This window comes from Oncorhynchus kisutch, linkage group LG22 (genome assembly GCF_002021735.2).
Source record: "Oncorhynchus kisutch isolate 150728-3 linkage group LG22, Okis_V2, whole genome shotgun sequence".
Lineage (NCBI taxonomy): Eukaryota > Metazoa > Chordata > Actinopteri > Salmoniformes > Salmonidae > Oncorhynchus > Oncorhynchus kisutch.
The window spans coordinates 24,371,573-24,397,544 of NC_034195.2; the positions used below are offsets into that span (position 1 = coordinate 24,371,573).

General features: G+C 43.0%; 2 protein-coding genes and 1 pseudogene across 6 annotated transcripts; 2 read left to right on the top strand and 1 right to left on the bottom strand.

The window, feature by feature from the left end:
• The first annotated feature begins 2,970 nt into the window (after positions 1–2,970).
• Positions 2,971–11,839, top strand: LOC109867694 (Bardet-Biedl syndrome 2 protein homolog; annotated as a pseudogene).
• Positions 11,840–13,020: 1,181 nt separating this feature from the next.
• On the top strand, positions 13,021–16,640 carry LOC109867218 (UDP-GlcNAc:betaGal beta-1,3-N-acetylglucosaminyltransferase 9-like). Its single transcript, XM_020456237.2, has one exon. It carries the CDS (start codon positions 13,350–13,352, stop codon positions 14,715–14,717), a length of 1,368 nt encoding a protein of 455 aa, XP_020311826.1. The 5' UTR covers positions 13,021–13,349; the 3' UTR covers positions 14,718–16,640.
• On the bottom strand, positions 15,463–24,804 carry LOC109867219 (UPF0183 protein C16orf70 homolog). 5 transcript variants are annotated; one of them, XM_031801416.1, is made up of 16 exons: positions 23,797–24,804; positions 23,554–23,636; positions 23,353–23,436; positions 23,219–23,262; positions 22,370–22,449; positions 22,184–22,278; positions 21,560–21,657; positions 21,192–21,304; positions 20,529–20,662; positions 20,374–20,406; positions 20,110–20,192; positions 19,858–19,901; positions 19,466–19,515; positions 19,271–19,329; positions 19,058–19,130; positions 15,463–18,938 (listed from the first exon to the last, which is right to left on the bottom strand). In XM_031801416.1, exons 1-16 carry the CDS (start codon positions 23,858–23,860, stop codon positions 18,849–18,851), a joined length of 1,227 nt encoding a protein of 408 aa, XP_031657276.1. In that variant the 5' UTR covers positions 23,861–24,804; the 3' UTR covers positions 15,463–18,848. The 5 variants fall into 5 exon arrangements, 3 of the variants coding, with proteins under 3 accessions (XP_031657276.1, XP_020311827.1, XP_020311828.1); XM_020456238.2 differs by having other exon boundaries at positions 20,323–20,406; positions 23,797–24,803; XM_020456239.2 differs by having other exon boundaries at positions 20,323–20,406; positions 21,560–21,624; positions 23,797–24,802.
• Positions 24,805–25,972: the final 1,168 nt, after the last annotated feature.

The window sequence follows — 25,972 nt, forward strand, 5'->3', positions numbered from 1 at the left end:
TGTATATATATAAAACAAATTTACCCTAATAAGAATCATGATCCATACAGAAATATATTCTAAACTCCATGAACGACGATGACTTCAAAGCACTTATTTGGTACTGTGGAATAATGTGTTCGCGACAAAGTAATTTGAGCATCTTTGAGTGACAAGTGAAGTCATTTGCAATATATATATATATATATATATTTTTTTAAATAACTGCCTTTGCATGGTTATAGCTAGCTAGCTAACCTAGAAACATTGACAGTTAAAGATCGAGGACTTCGGTAAGATATCGTATCGCTTTATCAAATGGGCTAATAATATGAAATGCTTTGTATGTTCTGTCGGCATATCTCATGTCTTGTTGCATATGGAAATGAGAGAATAAATATACCTAGCTATAGTAAGTAGTGAACGTTGTTATCTGTGATGAGTTACAATCGCTGACTGTCTTGTGGATGTGTTCATTTGGGAAAGATAATTACTGAAATGTTGCACTCTATTATTAACAATATTTTAGTTAGTCATAGCTATGCCATCTATCTAGGTATCTGTTTATCTTTGTTGGCTATTTTGGAAGACTAGGAGGAGCCAATGCAAGGAACATGGAACGCCGGGACACCCAGCGGGCGCCTGGAGTAAACCGTTTCAAAATCAAATGTTATTTGTCACATGTGCCGAGTACAACAGGTATAGTAAACCTTACCGTGAAATGTTGATTTACAAGCCCTTAACCAACAATTCAGTTCAAGAAATATAGTTAAGAAAATATTTGCGAAATAAACTAAAGTAAAAAATAAAAAGTAACACAATAACAATACAGAGGCTATGTACAGGGGGTACTAGTACCTAGTCAATGTGCAGGGGTACAGGTTAGTCGATGTAATTTGTACATGTAGGTAGGGGTAAAGTGACTATGCATAGATAGTCAACAGTGAGTAGCAGCAGTGTAAAAACAAAGTTTATGAGGGTAGTTTGCAAGTGGATGCAACATGCATGTGTAACGGCTAGCTAGTTAGCGGTGGTGCGCGCTAAATAGCTTTTCAATCGGTGACGTCACTTGCTCTGAGACCTTGAAGTAGTGGTTCCCCTTGCTCTGTGGAGCGATGGGTAAAGATGCTTCGTGAGTGTCAGTTGTTGATGTGTGCAGAGGGTCCCTGGTTCGAGTCCGGGTATGGGCGAGGGGACGGACGTGAAGTACATTGATGCTGTAGACCCAGATTACTGGTTGCTGCGGGAAAGGAGGAGGTCAAAAGGGGGGTGAGTGAAACGGCTAGCTAGTTAGCGGTGGTGCGCGCTAAATAGCGCTTCAATCGTTGACGTCACTGGGTATGGGCGAGGGGACGTCTAAAATTATACTGTTATACATGCATCTCCAGCAGTGATGATTAGATTTCATACTCATCTCAGGACAAGCATCCAGTAGAACAAACTCACAATATGTACTGTGATAGGTTATTTTCGTTTTAGTATTGTGCCACCATTTTGGTGTCTACAGTGCCTTCCCAAATAATTCAGACCCCTTGACTTTTTCCACATTTTATTAGGTTACAGCCTTATTCTAAAATATCACTTTTACATTAATATTCAAACCCTTTACTCAGTACATTGTTGAAGCACCTTTGGCAGCGATTAAAGCCTTGAGTCTTCTTGGGTATGACGCTACAAGCTTGGCACACCTGTATTTGGGGAGTTTCTCCCATTCTTCTCTGCAGATCCTCTCAAGGTCTGTCAGGTTGGATGGGGAGTGTTGCTGCACAGCTATTTTTAGGTCTCTCCAGAGATGTCCGATCGGGTTTAAGTCCGGGTTCTGGCAGGGCCACTCAAGGACATTCAGAGACTTGTCCTGAAGTTGTCTTGGCTGTGTGCTTAGGGTCGTTGTCCTGATGGAAGGTGAACCTTCACCCCAGTCTGAGGTCCTGAGCACTCTGGAGCAGGTTTTCATCAAGGACCTCTCTGTACTTTGCTCTGTTCATCTTTGCCTCAATCCTGACTGGTCTCCCAGTTCCTGCCTCTGAAAACATCCCCACAGTGTGATGCTACCACCACCATGCTTCACCATAGGGATGGTGCCAGGTTCCCTCCAGACGTGACGCTTGGCATTCAGGCCAAAGAGTTCAATCTTGGTTTCATCAGACAAGATCATCTTGTTTCTCATGGTCTGAGAGTGTTTAGGTGCCTTTTGGCAAACTCCAAGTGGGCTGTCATGTGCTTTTTTTTTACTGAGGAGTGGCTTCCATCTAGCCACTCTAGCGCAAAGGTCTGATTGGTGGAGTGCTGCAGAGAGGGTTGTCTTTCTGGAAGTTTCTGCCATCTCCACAGAGGAACTTTGGAGCTCTGTCAGAGTGACCATCAGGTTCTTGATCACCTCCCTGACCAAGGCACTTCTCCCACAATTGCTCAGTTTGGCCGGGCAGTCAGCTCTAAGAAGAGTCTTGGTGGTTCAAAACTTCTTCCATTTAAGAATGATTTTTGGTACCCTTCTCCAGATATGTGCCTCGACACAATCCTGTCTCGGTGCTCTACTGACAATTCCTTCACCCTCATGGCTTGGTTTTTTGTTCTGACACACTGTCAACTGTGAGACCTTATATAGACAGTTGTGTGCCTTTCCAAATCATGTCATATCAATTGAATTTACAACAGGTGGACTCCAATCAAGTTGTGGAAACATCTCAGGAATATCAATGGAAACAGGATGCACCTGAGCTCAATTTCGATTCTCATTGCAAAGGGTCTGAATACTTATCTAAATTAGGTATTTCAGTTGTTTTTAAATACATTTTCAAAAATGTCTAAAAACCTGTTTTCACTTTTCGTTATCGGCTATTGTGTGTAGATGGCTGAGGATTAAACAAAAATCTATTCTAGAATGAGGCTGTAACATAACAACATTTTGAAAAAGTCAAGGGGCCTGAATACTTTCCGAAGGCACTCACCCTCAAGATGAACCATAAAATAAACCATGGTTGCATGGTTACAATGGGCAAGTTTAAAGGGATCCACCCATGCCTCACTGCAGTCACACAATCAGGGAATGTATGGCCTCGCCCAGTTCCCTTTGGTAGTTTCCATTTACATATATGCATGAAGCTTGATGCATCGTAATATAGCACTCCAGCTCAAGTAATTCAATCTTCTCTCTTCTATCAGGTGTTCATCCATAACTCTCACATGCGTGGCCAGTGGCAGGCAGCCTACCGTCTGAGCCAGAGGACTCAGACATCTCTTTGCTCAACATCAACCAGGCATTGAGCTGCTTGACAGCTGGTACTCGACAACCCAACACCACTGGAGACACGCTCCTCGTGGGCACCCAGACAAACCTGGCCTATGATGTACACGAAATTGCTGACATCTTCAACAGAGAGGTGAGCCAAGAACTGGACAGGAAGCAATGATACAACATAATCATGCTTCTGTTGTAGTACTATTACATAATAATACAGTTTTGCAAATAATGATGCTATTTCCTTTCCTCTAGGTGACAGATGGGGACGATGCCACCGCTTTAGGGAAATTGGCGAACATTGAGTCCCCCCTCACCATCATCGGAGGAAACTGTGCCTTACAAGGATTTGACTGTGAGGGGAACGACCAGTTCTGGACAGTATGGATTGTGTTCCTCTTTATCATATGAAGTGTTGTCTAACATTGAAATAGGAATAGTTTTACCACAATTGAGGAAATTATATGTTTGTTTGTCTGGGTTCCTTTTCAGGACATGGGGGATAATGTCCGGTCATTGGTTCTCTGTGTCTTTACTGGCAATTGAAAAAATGAGGTGACATTTTATTTAGCAGAAGTTTTATCCAAAGATGAAAGCAAGTACTTTGCAATGTACAGCTAGATGACTTTAAATGTTGTTATTACATAAATATACGAGATCCTAAAATGGGTAATATACTGTGTATATTTGATTTTGTCTGGTCTTTGCAGCTTCTTGTCAGATCAGAGGACTTTGACATTAGGGTATACAGATGCACAATTGAGTGCATCCTGTCGGGCTGTATGACCGCCTGGTACGGCAACTGCACCGACCACAACCGCAAAGCTTTCCAGTAGGTGGTATGGTATGCCCAACGCATTACCGGGGGCAAACTTCCTGCCCTCCTGGACACCTACAGCACCCGATGCCATAGGAAGGCCAAAAAGATCATCAAGGACATCAACCACCTGAGCCACTGCCTGTTCACCCCACATTTATCCAGAAGGCGAGGTCAGTAAAGGGGAATCAAAGCTGGGACCGAGAGACTAAAAAACATCTATCTCAAGGCCATCAGACTGCTAAACAGCCATTACTAGCACATCAGAGGCAGATGCCTATAGACATAGATTAGGAATCACTGGCCACTTTTAGAAATGGATCAGTAGCCACTGTAATAAAGTTCTGTATCTAGCATTACTCATCTCATATGTGTAAACTGCACTCCACACTATTCTACAGTATCTTAGTCACTTTTAAATTGTGTTCAAATATTGCATCATCCATTTCATATGTATATACTGTATTGTATTCTATACTACACCACTGACTGTTAAACAGCCATCTCTAGCATATCGGAGGCTGCTGCCTATAGACATAGATTAGGAATCACAGGCCACTTTAATGAAATGAAACACTAGCCCTTTAATAATGTTAGATATTACTTGTTAGATATTACTCCACTGTCGGAGCTAGAAGCACAAGCATTTCTCTACACCCGCAATAGCTATCTGCTAAACACGTGTGACCAATAATATATTACATACCCAGAGTTGTGTTTCTGCAGCTATTTGATGTTTTAAAACTTTAAAAAATCTTGCTGTGTATAGTACAGAAAATGTCAGCAAATCGAGGATGTGTGCTGATTGTTCTCTCTTTGTATCTTTCAGAAGGTTACCTCCCTCTATCATAAGCATGGCAGCAGGTTTGCTTATGCACTTGCCAATGGAACAGTGGGTGTTTATGACCACACTGCCCACTACTGGATAATCAAGGTACTGCATGTTTTGAATGGGTGGAATATTAGTTTTCCTTCTTAATGCATCCCTGTCACTTTACACAAAATGTATTGAATTTGAACCAGCATTATGTTTAAAGATGTGCCAATAACTGTCCCTCTTTCCCTCTGCAGTCTAAGAACCATGCAATGAGCATCCATGTATCTGACCTTAATGCTGACGGTGTTGTAGAACTCATCAAGGGCTGGTCCAATGGAAAGGTAAACCACCTTGATGTGTCAGTCAACAATCAATTTAGGGCAATTGAGAAGACCTATTTGTTAAAATGAGTACAGAACCAATCAAAGAGAGTCTTCAAAGTCCTCTAATCCTTCACTTTGTCACATTTTCTAGGACTGGTTGACACTTGGCACCAACCTTTCCTCCAAGTGTAAGGAATGTTGTAAGGCCCCTTGAAGAACTCATCTTTGAAGTCATCTTCAAAGACAGCTTCTCGTCCTCTGTGGCTGGAGTGGTGGAGAGGGACTATCGCATGGATGGACAGATCCAGCTCATCTGTACCTCTGTGGAGGGAGAAGGTAAAGACATAGTAACACTACTACTACTTCGAATAGGCCTAGTTTATTTGTCTGTATTTGTGTGTATTCTCTCAGAATTTGTCTTTGACATCCAATGTGTTGTATGCTTGTTGTCAGTGTGTGGCTACCTGCCTGCCAGTAAGGAGATGAAGGGGAATCTGATGGACTCCAGTGTGGACAGGATCTGATCCGAGAGCTGAGCCAACTCAGGCAGAACCTGCTACTGGAACTATGCAACTATAAGGAGAATGCCAAGGTTTCTAAGAACTAGGGCTGACCCCATTTAGTCCACTGGTCGATAGGCTGTTGGTCGACCGAGATTTTGTTAGTCGAGCTGTGGCAAATATATTTTTAAAATGTATGGCACACGAGACACCTGTCTGATTCACGCCTTTCTGGGAAGACTAATCCATTGCGGAGGCCTCAGGAAGGGTACACCGGTATCACCAGTAGTACATTTAGCCTACTATTAATTTCCATAATTTCTCATCTACATTGTTTGTTTAATTACGGTCATTTCTGTTGTCATTGTAGGAGTGGAAATGTTGTCTGCAGAGCGCCCAACGTAGGCTACACTTGTGAGAAAAAGGTTTGGGTTTATTTAATTACATTTATGAGTTGTCAATGTATTAATTTTCTTGTTTGGATCGCTTCTGTTAATCTTGAGTAAAGACACACGCCAGATTACACATAGAAGTAGGCCTAGGATACCTGGCCTGCGCGCAAATGTAGGCCTATGTGCCCATTTGGGGATCTGATACTATTTATGATAGTCTTAACTCACCATTACTGTGGAGCTTCTCAAAGTCACTTTTTTTCCGCCTCAAACAGCAAGTAAATTAAGTCTGTTTTTTCCATTGAGAAGGACAATCGTTCCTCAACGTATCCTATTAGAAACATCTTTCCAGCTCTCTCCCTTTCCATAACTACTCAGCATGAAAGGGGAAAAAATGTCATGCTCTAATCCAGTGAAAACATCATTAAATATGCCTACCTGATTAATTCTTATCCATTACGCAAATAGCCTACAGCTGTGTCTGTCCGGAGCTCACTGGAGCAGGAAACTCTGAGGGATCAGAATATTTTACACAATGTTGCAAGTTTGCTCACCTCATGCTGGATCGAGTTAATAGTTGACACAATGTGTCAAGTTCCTTGCAGACAGGCCATGCGTAGCCAATGTGATTCATAGGATATTTATTTTTATCAGGATATTTTCTACCTCCGGGCTGCAATGTTTTTATTTGTTGGCTTTATGTAGGCTACTTCTACGTATTGGCAAGTTACTTTTAGATTTGTATCATTTTCATAGAATTTTGATTAACCACATGATATTGATTTACTATAAACGAAATGAAACTGTTCTGGTTAGGTGATATTGATCTCTGTCTCCCTCTTTAGTCATTTTATGTCTTCATTTTTAATTGCATTGCTTTAAGCATCAGACAGGCTCAGTAGTCTATATATAGTTGATTTTATTCAAACATAGGGTGTGTCTATATATACAGTGGGGCAAAAAAGTATTTAGTCAGCCACCAATTGTGCAAGTTCTCCCACTTAAAAAGATGAGAGAGGCCTGTAATTTTCATCATTAGTGGCTGACTAAATACTTTTTTGCCCCACTGTATTTTAATCGATAAATTTCAATCAATTGGTCGAAAGAAAAGACGACTCTCCGTCGACCAACATTTTCTTTAGTTGGGGAGAGCCCTACTAAGAACAGACACTGACAAACACTTTCACACAATCAACTATGAGGATAAAGCTACAACCAAACACACGTTGACATTTATATACAGTATACACACTGAAACTCTCTGAAGTAACTAATATTAGAAGAAAATGCTAAAGCCCACATGTACAATCAAACACCCACACCTCAGACAAACATTCCCTGACCTATCAGTTACTCTGAGGAGAACATGGATCCTCCCACTCTATGTACAAACATACACATGCATAGTGTTTGTACCTTAGTGTAAAGGACTGTGTGTCTTGTGTAGCAGGCTGTCCCAGGGACTTCAGAAGGTGATACCCAGATGGGGGTGATACCAGCCAATACCCAGCTCTAGACTGCCCTCTGTCAGAGTTGCCACGGAGTCCCAGAGGGCACACAGAGCTCAGCATCTCCACGCCCAATGGTAAACATCACCCCAAACAGATACCATCCCTACTAACCACCAACACATTCATGCACTGTCATCAAAACACAGTAAGCAGCTCACTTACACAGTCCTAAAACCACACAGAAACTCACCATGCTGACCAAACTTCAGCCTGTCCCACATTCAACCCAATCACTCTCTCCACTCACCATCCTATAATCCAGACTGTGCAGCCTCATGTGGCTTGCTGTGGTAACTGAGTGGGCTGAGTACTGTCCTCTTGGATTTCCCCTTACAGAGACCATCATTAGAGCCGTGCTGATTTTCGCTGAGGGAATTTTCGAGAGTGAAAGTCATGTGGTACACCCCAGTGCCCAGAATTGGTCTGGTTGTATCCGTGTTCCCATCATTCCTCCTTGTGGATCTACACATCAAAGCTTTTGTTTGCGGCAAGAGCAGGTACACATATTTTAATTATGAAAGAGACAGCTGAGTCCTTTACATAGATGTGTTAGTGAAGTGATTTGCCAGTGAAATTCACACTTTTAAACAACCAATCATTGATTTTGACTTATCAATTACTTTCTGACTTTGTAAGTTTAGCAGTACTTTAGCTCTGTCTAATGACAACAATACGTCATTTTGTAATTTGAATGTGCTTTTTCTTTCTCTTCCCTTTCCTCCAGCGTTCAGTTCCACGTCTTTAAGAATTATGCGTCAGCTGCCTGGCTTCTCCATGTATGATCCTGAGGTATGTCAACCTACTGGGAAAGTCACCTTCGCCAGGCCACAGAGAGTAAGCACATTCATTCTTTGTATTTCACTCTCTGTTACTCTAACTTACACACACACTTCCATGTGCTGTCACGCTCCTCTACAGACTCTTCCAAGCCCCTCTGGCATTCTGCTTCATAGTAATGTTAACTGTTATTACAGAAAATCTGTATTCTCGTCTTTAGGTCGTCATGTGGCTGAACCAGATCATCCTTCTACCGGAGGGCATTGATACCCCAGTTGTGACGTTGAACTTTCTGCTCCGTGGGCAGAGGTATGTCTACATGTGTTAACACACATCTTCGTGCACAGGAGATCTGTAGTATTTCAAAATGGCCCCTTCAGTGGTTCTTTGCTTTCCAATCAGATCACACTAATCACAGACGACATAGACCTACAGGCAGAGGCAGACTTCCCCACGTACTTTGAGAAGCTGCGGACCACCATGACTGAGGTGAACAAACCTGTTCCCAAACTACCCACCTCAACCTTCACACCAATGGCATTTCTCTCGTTAACAACCTCACAACATCTTTGTTGTCGCTTTATTTTTGTGTAGTGGGCCTAACATTTCTATGTTCTCTTTCAGTCTACTCGGTTCGACGTCTCACTATGGGACACACCCTCTTTTACGGGTCATTGGTTGAAGCCTTATTCAATCAAACCTAACAGGCCAATCAGAGCTTTGTGGGTGTATGCCCCTCGTGTATATAACACCCTGCACTGCTCTGGTTTCCTATTTCTTTGCATCATCACAAGTCTATTTGGGTACTAGCTCACGAAGCAGTATTCTTCAGAAAACTAGCTCTCAACTTGACTTTTCTTTCCTGGTGGGTTACCACCCCACCATGGAGCATTGGGTGGCTTATTTTCTATTTTCAGGAATTTTGAAATCTTCAGCTTAACTTTACAGAGTGAAGATACCTTAGTTAGCTTGTTAGCAGAACTTTTTGTCATTGGCTAGCTACAGTACATCTGTTGCCTGGCCTTGTTAGCTAGCTAGCTCCACTGTTTTAGCATCCCGCTAATTGCAGGTTCCCACAAATATAAGCTACTTATACCTGGGGTCTCTACTCTCTGTCGGATTCCACAGTTCGTAGCTAGCTAGCTGAACCTTTGAATGTCTTGGCTGTGTAGTGTGCTAACGGTTCCACTGGTGTTTTAGCTAGAATCCTTTGGGCTAAACCCCCATTCGGTTTGTTTGGCTAGCACGAGCGGTGCTGTTTCTTCAGTGTGTTACCCCACCATTGAAGCACCATCCCTTTTTACCTTCCCCTGTCTGGTCTCCAAATCTCTATCTGGTCTCCAAGCCACTTTCCTCATCATGGGATTTGGAAATGGTTCTGGATGAACTTACAGGCAATCACTTTGAATCCCTGGAGACAGTGGATCTTAAGACTCTGTCATATAAGACAGCCCAGTTTGTTCGCCTTGGCTATGGCCAAGTGTGTTAGTGACCTTCATGTGCTCTCAGTTCTTCCTTCATGCACACAGTTTCACCCCCGACTACTCCAAGGCTATGATACATCCTTATGCCACGTTCATTTCAAAGGTCATTCCCATGACTGATAGTAGTCAAGCCAGTGACCTTTTTCCCTTCCACCCTCCGCTGTTCTCTTCTCCAGAGCAGCGGCGCCTTAAGTGCGTGCACTGCGCATCTACTGAACATGGACAGCACTAGGCCATTCCGGAGTTGTGACCAACTTTTTATTTGCTTTTCCACCCCTGATCAGGGTAGGGCTTTGTTCAAACAATGCCTCACCCATTGGGTAGTGGAGGCTATAGCCAAGGTGTACAGTTGTCTGGGATTGCAGTCTCCCCTGGGTGTCTGCGCACATTTCACTTGAGGAATTGCCACGTCATGGGCACTGTATAGAAGCATCTCCGTCTTGGAGATTTGTGAGGCCAGTTAGGCTTCCTCTCACACCTTTGTGAGGTTCTATTGCGTGGACGTTACTGTGACCTCCCTGACGCACAGAGTCCTTAGACTGGAGCTGAGTAGGATGGATCAGGTACATTACCGAGTACCACAACAGGCTTCTCAGGAAAGGTACTATTGGCAATCAGGGAGCTTTGCAAGTGTCCCATAGTGAAATGTCTAACCGAGTCGACTGAAAGAAAACTTTGGGTTATGGTATGTAACCCCGGTTCTCTGAAGGAGATCTCACCAGATTGCCCCTCTTGCACGATTTGTGTAAGAGGTAGTTCTTAGAATGAGGAAACCAGAGCAGTGAAGGGTGTTATATAGACACACGGGGCATACACCCATAAAGCTCTGATTTGTCTGTTAGGCATGATTGTTTTCAACCAATGACCCACAAAAGAGGGCGTGTCCCATAGTGAGATGTCTTCCTCATCTCCTTCAGAGAAACAGGGTTACATACCGACTATCACTCTGTCCACCAAATGCTGATGGAGGCCATTGCAGATCATTCTAATCACATCCGTAACATGCTGGAGCAAGCAGAGGACGCACAACTCATGGGGGACAAGTTAGTGAAGCCACAACAACCACCATGATTTCTCTGCTTGGCTTTTCTTTTCATCCCTTCATCTTTTTGCATGACAGGAGGAACATGAAGAAGCTCTACATTGAGCTCTATGACCTGAAGAGAGACCTGATCAATGAGTACAAGATTGGATCCAACAATCACAATGCTCTTAAGTCTGTCAACCAAGCCCATTCAGAGGGCAGGGAGACTGAGAGGTGAGTAGGGGTTGACAGGGTGATCAGTGGGGGATAGCAATTGTAGAGGTTTGAATGTGTTTTGAAGGGTTCAGGTCTTTCCTAACCTCTACTGCTATTTGTCTCTCACAGTGGGTAAGCCGAAGAATCAGGTTATCACAGCCTGCCGGGACGCTATCAAAAACAACAATGTCAATGCCCTGTTCAAGATCATGAGAGCAGGCACAGCCTCTTCCTGATGGTACCCCCTGTGTGAGAGGGGGGAGCCAGTCCGGGGGGAGCCAGGAGAGGAGGATTTATAAGTGTGAAGAAAGTCTAGTTCACTAGTGGCAAGGCCTGAAGAAAAGCACCCCAAGATGTCATATTGGTCAGCAGTGATGTTTTAGAAGAGTCAGTGGGTGGGAGTAACTGTCATGTTGTAAATGTGGTTTTCTAGCCAAATAAATCTATACTCCTTTAATGTTAAATGGGACCAGCATAGTGTGATACACGTTTACATTTTGTAGGTTGTAAATAGACAGGGAACTTTGTGTGAGCAGAAAATGTAACTCTAAATGAAATGGTCTTTTAACTTAATATGTCTCTTTTTGTTTTCATTGTAGTATTTTCATTCAAGTCTTGTTGGTTGAATGAATGTCTTCAATGTCTCTCAGGACAGATTGCTGTTAAGTGTATCCAGCTCCTAAATTGCAGCCATTTAAGACAACTAGGGGCTAGAAGTGCATATGGTGCTGTATTGCAAGGACATCAATCACCACGATAAAAGTACAAAGTGTCTGACAGAAAAAATAAGTCTGCTAGGTCCGGATCATTATGCTCTCCCCTTCCTTCATATTCTTGGAGAGTCCGCTTCCAGTTGCTGCGCTGGCATCTGGCGCACAGCTGGACCAGCGACTCCCACACGTGTCACGTGACCAGTGAAATGAATACCGTTAAAATGCTGTCTTGCCAATTTTGCACGCTTTTCAAAAAGTTAACTTTACCTTACTGAGCCTCCCTCCATACACCATGTAGGTCTGTATTCATTTCATGTATTTTTCTCTCTCCATTTTAAACTTCGTTTTTGTTGGACCCCAGCACTGTCAGAGACTGCAGTTTTCATACAGAAACCAGATGTTCCCGGGTTTGGCAGTTGCGCTATAAATTTCTTTGGTGACTTTCATATGTTGTGGTAAGTATGATGACAGATGCGTAGATATAATACTTTGTACACATATACTGATACAATACAAACGCTGTCATTCAATATAGGACTCCCTGTATTATGCAAATATGCAACAGTCTGGCAATTATATGTAAATCTAATGCGTCATGGTCGGTTTTTTTCTTTTTTTACTTGCGACAAAAGCTTTCCTTTGAGTTAACGCATGCATGTCCGAAAAATGATGCATTTTAAGATGTATTTTTGCCAATTATAAACTGCATGGTGAACCAATAAATAGTTACATTAGTGAATGAGATTAAGATAGGGACATTGAGTTAGGAACACTATGTTCTAACGCACACAAGAAATCATTTTCTATTTAGAAATCTTATGTAGAGTTTACATAAGATCCGACACGCCCTCATAATAGCCGAATTGACCAGATTTTTCCTATAGGAGAGGGTGGCAATGAAGTCGTTCTTCAAAATCTTTTGGAACATTTTGGTCTGGCTTAACATTTGTGTCATTTGAACGCTAACTTGGAAACCGTGGTCAATTTCTGTAGACTACTGGGAGATGATCTGTTCCTTTGAGGGGGCGTGTCTGCTATAGGAAAAGGTAGGAACATTCTTGCATTAGTTCTGGAAACTTGGGGAAATGAGTTTGAACTGCAGATAATTTATGAATAATAAAGTCAAAGAACAAAGTAACTGCAAATGTAAAAGCAACAACAACAAAAACTTTTGTTAAATATATTTCGTTATTTTCCTTGTTTGTGTACAATGTAATTCTCGTGATTTATTTTCATATCTAGGATTACAGCCTGCTGAAGAGATGGAATGGAATGAATTTTGCAGACTAAAGGGAAAACCCCTCTGAGATACTGGAGTAGAAACATAAGGACTGCAGAGTGTTGGGTTACGGAGCATTATCCAGCAGGACCTCAGGGTCCCCCAGAAAACCTCTCGGGAATTGCTCTTGCATGGGTGATCAGTATTGTGAACTCTTCACATGATGCTATATGGAGCTTTCTGATCTCAGAGATCCTGAGGAAGAGGAAAATACAAATTAATGGGAAAAGAGTTGTAAATTAAATCAGCCTTTGAAGGGAAATAGGTTCAGTGGACACAATGAGGAGAATTCACATAAAAGGAGATGTTCTGTGCACCCTGATCATGTTGGGGCTACTCTGTCTGCTGTTGTATGCCCACCAATGCTTCACTCCCACCTGGGACACTTGGCACTTAGAGCAGGGCTCTACAAGCTCCCGTGCTCTTCTAGGGGCTCTACCAGAGAGCCATGTGACTAAACTGGTCCCCTCTACACACCCAGATAAGACAAAGTGCCAGTCTGAGCCTCAGTCACATCCAAAATCCAAACTTCAGTCTAAATCCAAACCTAAGACCAAGACCAAATCTAGACCCAAGTCAAAGAAAGATGAGGGGACAAAGAAGGTTGCTCCAACAAAGGCTGCTCCTGTTTTACCCACACAACCACCTTTTGACTTTGAAGGTTACCTAAGAGATAAGGACAACCGGGACTTCAGACTGCTGATAGACCAGCCAGGGAAGTGCTCAGGTGAGCTTTACATGCTCATTACTATCAAGTCTGTAGCAGCAGACTTTGAAAGGAGGCAGGTAGTGCGGCACACCTGGGGAAGAGAGGGTGTTCTCCAGGATGGGCAGACAGTGAAGACTGTATTCCTCCTTGGGGTACCCAGGAACAAGACAGCCCTGCCTTTATGGGACCGGCTCCTTGCCTATGAGAGCCACACCTTTGGGGACATTCTCCTCTGGGACTTTGATGACACATTTTTCAATTTGACACTTAAAGAGACCCACTTCCTCCAGTGGGTGAATGGCAGCTGCTCCAATGTCCAGTTTATCTTCAAAGGTGATGCGGATGTCTATGTGAATATAGACAACATTTTGCAGATGCTGAAGGGTCAGAAGCCTGACAAGGACCTCTTTGTGGGTGACATAATCCACCACGCCCGCCCCATCCGCCGGCGCAGCAGCAAGTACTTTGTGCCTGAGTTTGTGTACGGCCAGACGATGTATCCGTCATATGCAGGAGGGGGAGGCTTTGTAATGTCCGGTCACACCGCCAGGCGGCTGAGTGGAGCGTGTCAGCAGGTAGAATTATTCCCCATCGACGATGTGTTCTTAGGCATGTGCTTAAAGAGAATCGGAGTCAAACCGTCACGCCATGAAGGTTTCCGTACATTTGGAATTGTGCGCCCCTCTGCTGCTCCCCACCTCCAGGTGTTTGACCCTTGTTTCTACAGGGAGCTGATGGTGGTACACAGCCTGACAGTGCCACAGATCTGGCTCATGTGGAACCTGCTGCATGACCCCCAACTGAGCTGTCACAGTAACCTGGCCCCCACCCCATGGCCCTTTAAGTGGAGGGGCAAGGTACTCGGGACAACAGGACAGAAGGACTCCGAGACTACAGTGGAACAGGACTATGATGTTACAGTGTTTGTAAAGCATTGAGGGCTTTGTGTCATGTCGATTAGAGGGACTACACTGTGAAAGAGCCATTGGGATATGGAAGCTGTGATTGAATGTTTGGTACAGTTATTTTTAGGTAACACAGTGGTTTTTGCTTAACAGTTTACAGCCATGGTAAATGTGCATTGTCTCTAGGAAACAGTATTTTTTTCTTATATTTTTCTTGGAAAAATCCTGGATGTAAAAACCAGTTGGTAAATTTACTGTGGTGGTAATGTTTTAAAAACACCCCTGCTCAATTTAGGTACAGTATGACTTACTTTGTTTATTTTATTGCACAGAGCCTCAATAAGGTCAATATAGATTGAAACGTGTGCCAGGTTGATTTTGTGCAGTAGAATATACAGTTCGGCGTTGTAAATGAAGTATCTTTGTTTGCGTTCGTAAATTCACTCTGAATGTTATGTGCACAGCACCTACTTTTTTAGTTCACAATTAGCTACACTGAAGATGACAATCACCAAACCAAAGCCCAGAGTAAACCCTGAACAGTTGAGTGTGGTGTGCTTTCATTTACAATACTTCTGATAATCAGAATCCTTACATGGTGTTTCTTTTTAAACTTATGTTCAGCTATACCTCCAACTGTAGTCCAAATGCTGTAAGTAGACGACATGCTGTTGATATCAAAATGTAAAGCAATCAGTTAACACTGAAATTGTCCCTGGTGGAAAACATGTGCATGTACTGCTTTTCTGTTCTTTAAAATGAAAAAAATACAACTCAAGACTTTTGTCATATTTATTACATCAACATTTTCATATCCTTTTTGTACACACAGTAACAGGATTTTTTTTTTTATTAACAAAATTCAGAATGAGCAATTTTATAAAATTCAAATGTTGAGTATGACAGTAGATTTTATGAGGAGCTCATCTTAATCACAGCATTCTTGCATCATTCAGGAGCATTGTGCAAGCTTTAAGCAGACCGTTCTGATTCACCGTAGCAACGGTTATTGCTTTTTATGACATGCTTGATAATGTTGATCTACATGTTCTTTATTGTACAGAAGTAAAGTTATCCAAAATATGACACCAGATTCCAATTAATTTGATTCACATGTTGAATTAAGGATAACTCCCATTTCCAGAACTGGGTTAAATTGACTGAATCCACCTAAAATAACTACTTTGGGGAGTGGGGATAAAACATACAATGTAAAGGGAGACAATACATAGCATTAATAGAGTATTACACTCAACTGAAGTTGTTCATTTATAATTACAGTCTTAATTACAGTCATTAATTCAATCCAATGCAAAAATAGGATCAATTGAGAGGAAATAAAACAGCCAAAGCCAACAGCTGAAAAGGAAGCATTCCTTTTCTCCTGGCATTTAAAACAAGATCTATGTCCACCTGAGATTGGGCTAACACAGCCCAGCTCATGCTCAGCAGTAACATTCCAGTAACGTTACCACAACATCAGTTGTGTTGCATTTGTTTGCTCGCTAATATAGATGCAAACTCATCTACAGTGAGTTATATCAGATGCAACAAATGTACCCGGCCGGGATTGCATTGCATTGGAACTCCAACAACCAGTGTGTGTAGCTCAGGTCATGAAGGGTTGGCCGGCGATGACGGTCAGACTGATGTTAAAACCATAGTCTTGCTATGAGATGTTCAGTGATATACATGTTTCTGTGTCCAGCAACTAGAACAAACCAAAACAATGTATTGTGTATTGTGCAAATCTTCTAATCAGAACACCAGGGGTTGTTGAGATGAGGATTAGCCCTTCATGACTGAGCTCAGGACCTGCACTGTACATCAAGTCTTTATTCTACAATTTGTCATGTTTTTTTTTGGAGCGAGAGGAAAATGATGGCCTATGGGTGACAGTCAGTCGATCATGTTAGCTCGTCATGCTCAGTCATACTCAATGCTGTTCAATAGTTTCATTTACAGAAAGAAGTCAAGACAGGCTTGGTGGGAAATGAGGCACAACGTTAACAAAGGATTGTAGCTTTTTTGTTGTTGTATACTACTTGAACAAAGCAAATGGGTATCATTTTAACATCAACAGCAGTACAGGCTTTTTTCATCGCAACTCATGAAACAAGTCAATGTAACAGAATAAACAATGCCCATGTAATACGCCTGCATCACACGCTGCAAAGCTGAGGGCTGGTCTGAGTGGGGCCGACAGGCAAACCAGCCACCTGTGACAGAACAACAACACGAACAATACCTCTGTTCTAGCACCAGTACATGATCAACCCACTATAACAGGGCGACTGACCACACACACATCCGGGGGTTCTAAACAGAGTGTACAGGGCTACCTTCCCTATCCATCTTTGTCTCTGATATATCCCATCTTCAGCATCGGTCTCTAGTATTAATAGTGGTTAAAGCTGAGCTATAGAGATGAATGACCCATTCAGGCCCAGGGTTAAGGAGCCAGACAGTGCTCTCTCCACTAGGGGGGGAGAGACATCAAACAGAATTCCTATGTAATAGAAGTGTCTTTATGTGTGTCTGGCGTGTGCTCTGACCTTAAAACAATTCAGGCCCACATCGTACCATTATCTTAAAATGACAAGCCAAAAGAAAAGGGCACACTATTTACAAATCTGTACAAACATCGAACACCAGAAGAGACTGCTACACATATAGAAGACATCTTGGTTAGAGTAAAAACTGAATGATAAAAGATCTGCACTAAAAAGCACAAAGCAATTATAAAGAACATATATTCAAGAAGTACTAAGATGAGATCAAGATTATGGTTCTGGGGCCTGCAATAAAAAATTATCTTGTGTTAGGAGGGAATGTCAGCTCTTCTAGGCAAGAGGTCAAGTTGACAACAAACTAAAATGACAATAACTTAAAACATGCTAAAACATCTTTGGCTAAAATGTTGGCAAATTAACAAAACAAATGATAATGAATGACAGCAATGATGAAGTACATCTAAGGGGTTTAGCTGGACTCATTTAGATATCTATTGTGAATAGAAAAAGAGATCAGGGAAATGGATGGCGAACGGGAGCAATGATGAGAGCGCATGGGGGGAGGTTGTAAAGGACAGTGGTAGCAGTGGATGTTGGAGGAGATGGTGTACATCTGGAAGGAAGGAAGCATGGCTTTTCAGGTGACAGAGGAGCAGGAGCCTTTCCTCAGTCATCACTAATGGAAACAAAATACACAATCCGCAGTGGATAGGAGACAAGAATCAAGTAAATATGGTGTATCTTAGTGCAAATGTCAAAACTAATGTTTTTATCGTTCCATGCAAAAACACAAAATAAACTATAAATGTATTTGGTGCTTCATTGCCTTGCAATAGGAGGTGGCTTATGCTGTGGACTTGGTCATGGCATGAGTGTATGGATGTGTGTGTGTGTGGGCCAGTATGTGTGTTTGTTCATGTACCAAGACAGTACCCTCACAGCATGCAAAGCACTAGGACACTCCAAGGTGTGGCCAGTTTGTGCTTGTAATCTTACAAATAAAAACTATGTTCATGCAATTGTTTGTTTGTGTGTGCATGCATTGGTTTATGTCGATGTGCATGCATGGTTGTTTCTGTATGTGTATATGTCTGTGTATGAATTTATGTACGTAATGTGTTAGTGTTGCAGATGAGCCTGCATCCATATGCATGTGTTTTAAAATCGGTAACATGAACATATAGTGGAGAAAGGATTGAAATGGTTTTGGTGTCTGTGGCAGGCTTTTGGTATCTGTTTCTGATGCATGTTAATCATGTATTAAAATTTCAATTAAAAAAAACTACTGCATGCATGCAGGTGCTCGTTTGTGTAAGAAGGTGAGCATTTGTTTCTGCTCACAGGCATACAAATGTACACTGTCAACACATCTAACAAGTGTTCTGATGATGAAGAGCATTGGGACAGGGTCAGTCAGAGGGAGAAGGGATGATGGCTGCCGTAAGGCTCCTAGCAGGACCCTGCATGAGGCGCCCGTCACACAGGGGCAGATGGGTCCAGAGGAGCTTCTAGCGGGCCTCTCTGGTGTGAAGATGGCAGTGGCTGAGACAGAGAGTACACTGCTGATCAGCCCAGGGCTGGTGTGGAGCGGTGGAGAGACAGCCCTCAGGCAGGGTATGGGTTGGGGTCTGGGGCACCAGTGAGATGCTGTTCAGTGGCCGATGGCCTCGGCTCTGGCCCTGCTGCTGGGTCTGGGGGCTCCGTACAGGGTCACTGAAGCTATGTGGTTGTTCTGCATCACCTGGGACGACAAGTTGGCACAGTTCAGACACATACCTTACATAGTTTACATACATCCAGGCCTTTGTACTTCTCAATCTAATACCGTCATCACGCGACCCACACACCAAGTGTTCTTACCTCAAAGATCATTCGCTGTAGTCCAAAACAGAATGTAGAGCCGAAGGGATTGGTGTTATTTGCCGAGGATGACCTGCGAAACACGTCATTTTTTACACCTTTTTGTTAACTGCAGGGCCAGTTAACAGTCAGTTAACAGTTAGCAGTCAGATGTCCAGTGAAAATGTTTCAACTGACAGAAGCCATGTAAATTATAACCCAGGCATCTCTTACCTGTGGAGCACGACAGGCTTTTCCATGGGGTGTCCAAGCAGCTCCTGAATCTGATCCCACTATGGGAAAAACAACCATAGTCAGTCAGAAGAACACAAACCTCGTCTGAAGTAGCTATAACATTCACCCATAGTTGCTCTTTTCACTACTCTTGAGTGAGCTAGGCAAAGACTGAGCAGTGTAGGCATGTCGGACCTTGCTGTAGGTAGTGAGGGTGCAGTCCTCCCCTTGAGCGGCAGCACCTTCTGAAAGGCAGACAGGGATACGTGAGGAGACAGACAGGGATACGTGAGGAGACAGACAGGGATACGTGAGGAGACAGACAGGGATACGTGAGGAGACAGACAGGGATACGTGAGGAGACAGACAGGGATACGTGAGGAGACAGACAGGGATACGTGAGGACACAGACAGGGATACGTGAGGACACAGACAGGGATACGTGAGGAGACAGACAGGGATACGTGAGGAGACAGACAGGGATACGTGAGGAGACAGACAGGGATACGTGAGGAGACAGACAGGGATACGTGAGGAGACAGACAGAGTTCACCAAATACAATGAAAATGCTGATTAGAAAACTCACCTTTCTTGATGACAAGTGGAATCTTGAAATCGCATCGATGATATCTATTGTTGAGAGAGACAGTTACATGTAACTGAGTGTAGTGAACAGCACTCCTGTGACTAAATTACTTCACCACTAAGGAGTTTAATAGCCTCTTTTGGCTCTACTGGAAATAATTTAATCAAATGGATCATATGTCTGAAAATGGTATACTTCAGCCAAGGATCAATGAGGTGCCAGCTGTCTTAACTGAAGCAGAGAGAGGCTTACATGTTGAAATTGTAATGGCCGGGGAAGTTAGTATGAAGGACAAACTTCTTCACCAGGTGTGTGCTAGAATCAAAGAGTAAGTCCTGGAAAAAAACCAAAAAGGGACCAATCAAACAGTGTTAAGAAACAAGCAACATCCTACATTGAGCTTTAATGTTAACATAATTAAGGCAAGCCCTCTCTAACAACCCTCCATGGAACACCAATACCCACCACCCCCAGGGTGAAGTAGTTGAAGAAGTAGTCATTGCATTTGGACGGGACCTGCTTGTGAGGTGACGGAGAGTGGATCTTCATCTGAAACAGGAAACCCAAACATGAAGAGAGCTTGTTTATCAACATAGAGAGGACCATATCAACTGCTGAAAGGAGCAGGTCAAGGGAAAGAAAGAGACAGGAAGCAGAGTGGAGGGCCAAACCTTGTCTTCAGACTTGTAGAATACTTTGTGTGGTGAGCCCAGAGCGCTCAGCACATCCTGACAGGAGTCTCCAAAGTAAATGTTCCTCTCCACGGCACGCACCTTGGCATCTGCCATCACCCCGGGCCCACATCCTGAAGATAGGAAGACCACTCATTACGCAAGCTTAATATGACCTGGTGTTGCAAAACTGTTGGCGCACATCTTCCTCTCAGGTGTTTCATTAAGACTGTATATCATACATCAAACCACAGAGACAAACAAAACAGCTGGTCTAAGGAGATACATCTAAACACTGAGAGATTTATGAGGGCCTATTTTGATAGACCTCCTCCCCATCTAACGGGTGTAGTAGGTCATTTGTTTAGCTCAGCCTCCCTAGAGGAGGGGCATGTCAGAGGTGATATATGGTGATGAGATTAACGGGCTAATGTGTGGACTGAAGAGAGCATGGAATGTGATAGACCTGAGGGACTGGCAGGAAAGCATTATATTGTAAAATACCTACTTCCTCCAGTCCCTTCAGTGGCATGTACTCAGGAAGCCTCAAAAGGAAGCCTCAAAAGGAATACCAACATGAACCGATTTAGCTTGAATTCCACAGTTCTGATGGTGTTGTACTCATGGGACACGAGTGGGTTCAAATGTCCCCTTGCTAAGTACCTGCAGTGAGGAGGCGAAGTCTCAGACCAAGTGGCCCCACCCCATCCCTCAGCACATCCACACACTCTGCATAAACGTTGCCAAGGAAACAGGCAAGGGGCATCACTGGGGCCCTGAGGAACGACAGAGTGAGTCATAGTCAGGTCATTACAAATTCATGTTTTTCTCTCAATACTTAATAATAAGTATTTAGATAACTCAAATGCATCAGATTTCAACCTAATCATATTCGAAGGAGATTTACATCTGAGTAAACAAGCTCACCAAACACACAGTATCTTCCCCTTCACCCTATCTTCCATCTCCCCATAAACTTGCTATGTTCAACCATTATTCCAGGTGTGCTTGTGAATACATTGTGTTCTTACTTGGTGTCCTGTAGGTTGTTCCCAGCGGAGATGTACATCCGTTTCACTGTGGCCCCGTGTGGAATCTGCAGGGAGGCCAAGCCATGGGCAAAGTTAGGCTGTCAAAGCAAAACAACTGGGAGTAGACTGGCGTGTGCATTTCAACAGCTCATATTCAATACATGGATATACAAGTACTCACATCAAAAGCTTTATAACAACGTATTTTCATAATAAAGACATAGTGAGTCATTTTCGGGGCCAATTTGTTTTGTATTCCAGCATTACCAAATTCTTCAAAACCAAATACTCATGCTGTATTGGTAATGAAGTATGTACATTTGTTTGTTCATTGCCAAGGTGTCGAAAAGAGGTACGGGGGTTCTCATTATCGCTAACAGAAATTATTTTCTAAGGCAAAAAGACTAGTTCTTTATCTGGTAAACAAGGTCTATGAGGGGTTGTCGGCCAAGCAAAGTTATGCACAGAAAATCAGTGAGGGAAACCAGTAAGGTTTGAACAAGAAGAGCAAGTTATGGAAGACAGTTGCTGTGTAGCAGCTATGTTAAACAGGGTTAACCATAAAGCCAGTCAGAAAAACAGCACACTAGGGATAAATATAGCAGGGTAAGGTAATAGTCTCACCTCATACTTGGGAGCTTCATTCCATGAGTCAAGCTGGAAGGAGAAGGAGAGTCCTCGAAAGTTCAGGTGGAACAGTTGCTCTGCAGCATTGTATACTGGGGAGTGAGGAAAACATGGTCAAACACAACAAGCCTTGCAGCATTCCACAGTACTATCAATAAGACAAAATGTTGTATCTTCCCTTACCTCCAGGGTGTGTGGCGCCAAAGGACTGATCAATCTGCTCTATGGTGGGTGCTATAGCCTGAGTGTTGAAATGTACTCCACTGCAAGACAATGACAATTTAGGACTAGATACTATAACAGTAGTAGTACATGTAGTAGCACAAAATCCCACATCCAACACAAGCTGAACAATCTGCAAAACAAGTTATTCTCATGGACTACAACAAACTATTCCAGTCTGACAAACTCTCAGATACACTACATGACCAAAAGTATGTGGAAACCTGCTCGTCAAACATCTCATTCCAAAATCATGGACATTAATATGGAGTTGGTCCCCCCTTTGCTGCTATAACAGCGTCCCCTCTTCTGGGAAGGCTTTCCACTAGATGTTGGAACATTGCTGCGGGGACTTGCTTTCCATCAGCCACAAGAGCATTAGTGAGGTCAGGTGATTAGGCTTGCCTCACAGTCAGTATTCAAACTCATCCCAGAGGTGTTTGATGGGGTTGAGGTCAGGGCTCTGTGCAGGCCAGTCAAGTTATTCCACACCGATCTTGACAAACCATTTCTAACAACACTTACAGTTGACCGGGGCAGCTCTAGCAGGGCATAAATTTGACAAACTGATTGCCAGATCACTGAGTCACTGAGCTCTTCAGTAAGGCCATTCTACTGTCAATGTTTGTATATAGAGATTGCATGGCTGTGTGCTCGATTTTATACACCTGTCAGCAACGGATATGGCTGAAATAGCCAAATCCACTCATTTGAAGGGGTGTCCACATAATTTTGTATATATAGTGAATACATTTGCTATGACAACTCCAGTCACACTGGTATTAGCACAAGGAACTAGAGATCACTCACCAGTATTTCAATTTAACTTTGCTCAAGTCGTATACTTCAATCACCTAAACATGAGTAATGAGAGACTTGATAAGTCAACATCGACAGCCTTATTGTCTGTAGCGCCGTGATCAACCAGAGCATGTCTCCCTCACCTTCAGTCTCTGGTTACAGGCATCAAACAGCAGTTTAATTCCATCCTGAGTCAAGTTGAGTATGAGGTCATGACTAAGTGGTGTCTAGAAGCACAGAAACATAACATACCATTTCAATGGACAGTCAATCAAAAAACTGTCAAATTAATCTGACAGCCCACACCCTATATCACACACAATAGTAGTTAACTAATCTCTTACTTGTTCACTGTAAAGAACCTGGACATTCTTGATGATGCGGCAGTGTTTCTGTAAAATGGAAATGGCCTGGGCCAATGGCATCCCTGTGACAAGAACATGGACAATATATTAAGAGATTGCTTTAGTTCTCATTTACAAATGACAAACAAACATTAAAAACAACTTACTGGGAAAACATGCATATTAGTTGAGGTGTGTGGTAGGTTGAAGAAATACCCAATAGTCTCTTCAGGAGTCACTTACCTAACGCGAATTCCCATTGTTCATTTCCTAAAGATCTTTCAGGAACAACTTCCAGATCCAGCATTGGCGAGTAGGGAGAAGGATTTTCAACAAGGTTCTCTGCCTGAACTGGACCTTTCTTTAATAGTAAAACTGCCTAATCCTATTCTTAAACACTCCTATTGTTTCTATACAAGTATATGAAGTTAACACAATAAATACTTCATTCATAAACAATACGGCTTTACATAAAACACCATGAAATATATTGACAGCGGGACAAATGGTAGGTTCTCAGAGACCAAGACACATAATATTTAGCGACGAGCGATTACTGTTAGCATATGAAGTGATCCTTGCTGACAAGTAGCTAGCATACAGGAATTGCGCAACCAACTTGCTACGTTACACACAAAGCCAACTGAGACTCAGGTTGGTGGCTGACATGTACGTTAGCTAGTTCTACCAACAGGTCGCAGATGAGCTGACTGACTGAGTGATGCGAAAATGACGACCACACAACAACTAGACTGAAGTCTTTCCACACTCGTCACTATCTAAAGATCTCAGCTGTCTCGCTTATGATCAGACTATACAGGACAACTCAGCGGCTTGACAACAATTGTCGGTAACTTGTAGTTATGCTAGCTAGCTATCGTTAACATTATTTAGCTCCCCTGTAACGTTATTGTAATCGATATTCACTCACAATTATAAACAAATATTAAACGATCTTCAAAAAGACGAAACCAAACACTGCAGCTTTGTCTGGCACAACATAAACAAAGAACGTCTCAAAGCGTTGACTAACGTCAGCTACGTTGCTATTTTCTTCATTATCGAGAACTCAATAGCAATACAGGCAGCTATGAATTTAAATTACAACCGTGTCACTTAGCTAATATTCAAAGTCCACCGAATTCCTTTTATCGCTTGATTGTGTCTTTATAATGAATTGAAGAGAAGGAATAAAAACTCTCCACAAACAACAGCAACTTCCATCAAAACACCTCCAGTATCAGCTGATTATTCAACTTCCTGTGCATCGCGAAGAAACACCCACTTCCTGGTCAGCTGACCAAGTGGGAGGTTCTGCCGAATTTTGTTCAACATACACTACATGACCAAAAGTATGTGGACACCTGCTCGTCGAACATCTAATTCCAAAGTCATCGGTATTAAGGAGTTGGTCGCACCTTTGCTGCTATAACAATCTCCACTCTTCTGGGAAGTCTTTCCACTAGAAGTCGGAACATTTCTCCTGGAACTTTCAGACCTGGTACTGCAGTGACTCCTCTTGTACTGAGATGCAGTGTCTTTGACCACTGCGCCACTCGGGAGCCCAAACGCTTCCATTCAGCCACAAGAGCATTAGTGAGGTCGGGCACTGACGTAGGGCGATTACGTCTGGCTCGCAGTCGACGTTCCAATTCATCCCAAAGGTGTTTGATGGGGCTGAGGTCAGGGCCCTGTGCAGGTCAGTCAAGTTCTTTCACACTGATCTTGACAAACCATTCATGTATGGACCTCGCTTTGTGCACTGGGGCATTGACTTGCACGGGGACCATTCTCAAACTGTTGCCACAAAGTTGGAAGCACAGAATCGTCTAGAATGTCATTGTATGCTATAGCGTTAAGATTTCCCTTCACTGGAACTAAGCTGCCTGAACCATGAAAAACAGCCCCAGACCATTATTCCTCCACTACCAAACTTTACAGTTGGCACTATGTATTGGGGCAGGTAGCATTCTCCTGGCATCCGCCAAACTCAGATTTATCCGTCGGCCTGCCAGATGATGAAGCGTGATTTATCACTCCAGAGATGGCGTTTCCACTGCTCCAGAGTCCAATGGCGGCAAGCTTTACACCACTCCAGACGATGCTTGACGTCACGTATAATCTTAGGCTTATGTGCAGCTGCTCGGCCATGGAAACCCATTTCATGAAGCACCCGAAAAACAGTTATTGTGCTGAAGTTGCTTCCAGAGGCAGTTTGGAACTCGGTAGTGAGTATTGCAACCGAGGACAGACGTTTTTTATGCTCCATGCTCTTCACCACTCTGCGGTCCCATTCTGTGACCTTATGTGGCCTACCACTTTGCGGCTGAGCCGTTGTTGATCCAATTCACAATAACAGTACTTACAGTTGACCGGGTCAGCTCTAGTAAGGCAGAAATTTGATGAACTGACTTGTTTT

Bases quoted from the DNA above. Each gene is read 5' to 3' on its own strand.
- LOC109867218 (XM_020456237.2), top strand. From the start codon at position 13,350: ATGAGGAGAATTCACATAAAAGGAGATGTTCTGTGCACCCTGATCATG.
- LOC109867219 (XM_020456238.2), bottom strand. From the start codon at position 23,860: ATGCTGGATCTGGAAGTTGTTCCTGAAAGATCTTTAGGAAATGAACAA. The intron at 19,902-20,109 runs GTAAGCCTCTCT...TCTCAACAATAG, and splicing joins GGCCATTACAATTTCAACAT to ATATCATCGATGCGATTTCA. The intron at 19,516-19,857 runs GTGAGTTTTCTA...TCTGCCTTTCAG, and splicing joins TCCACTTGTCATCAAGAAAG to AAGGTGCTGCCGCTCAAGGG.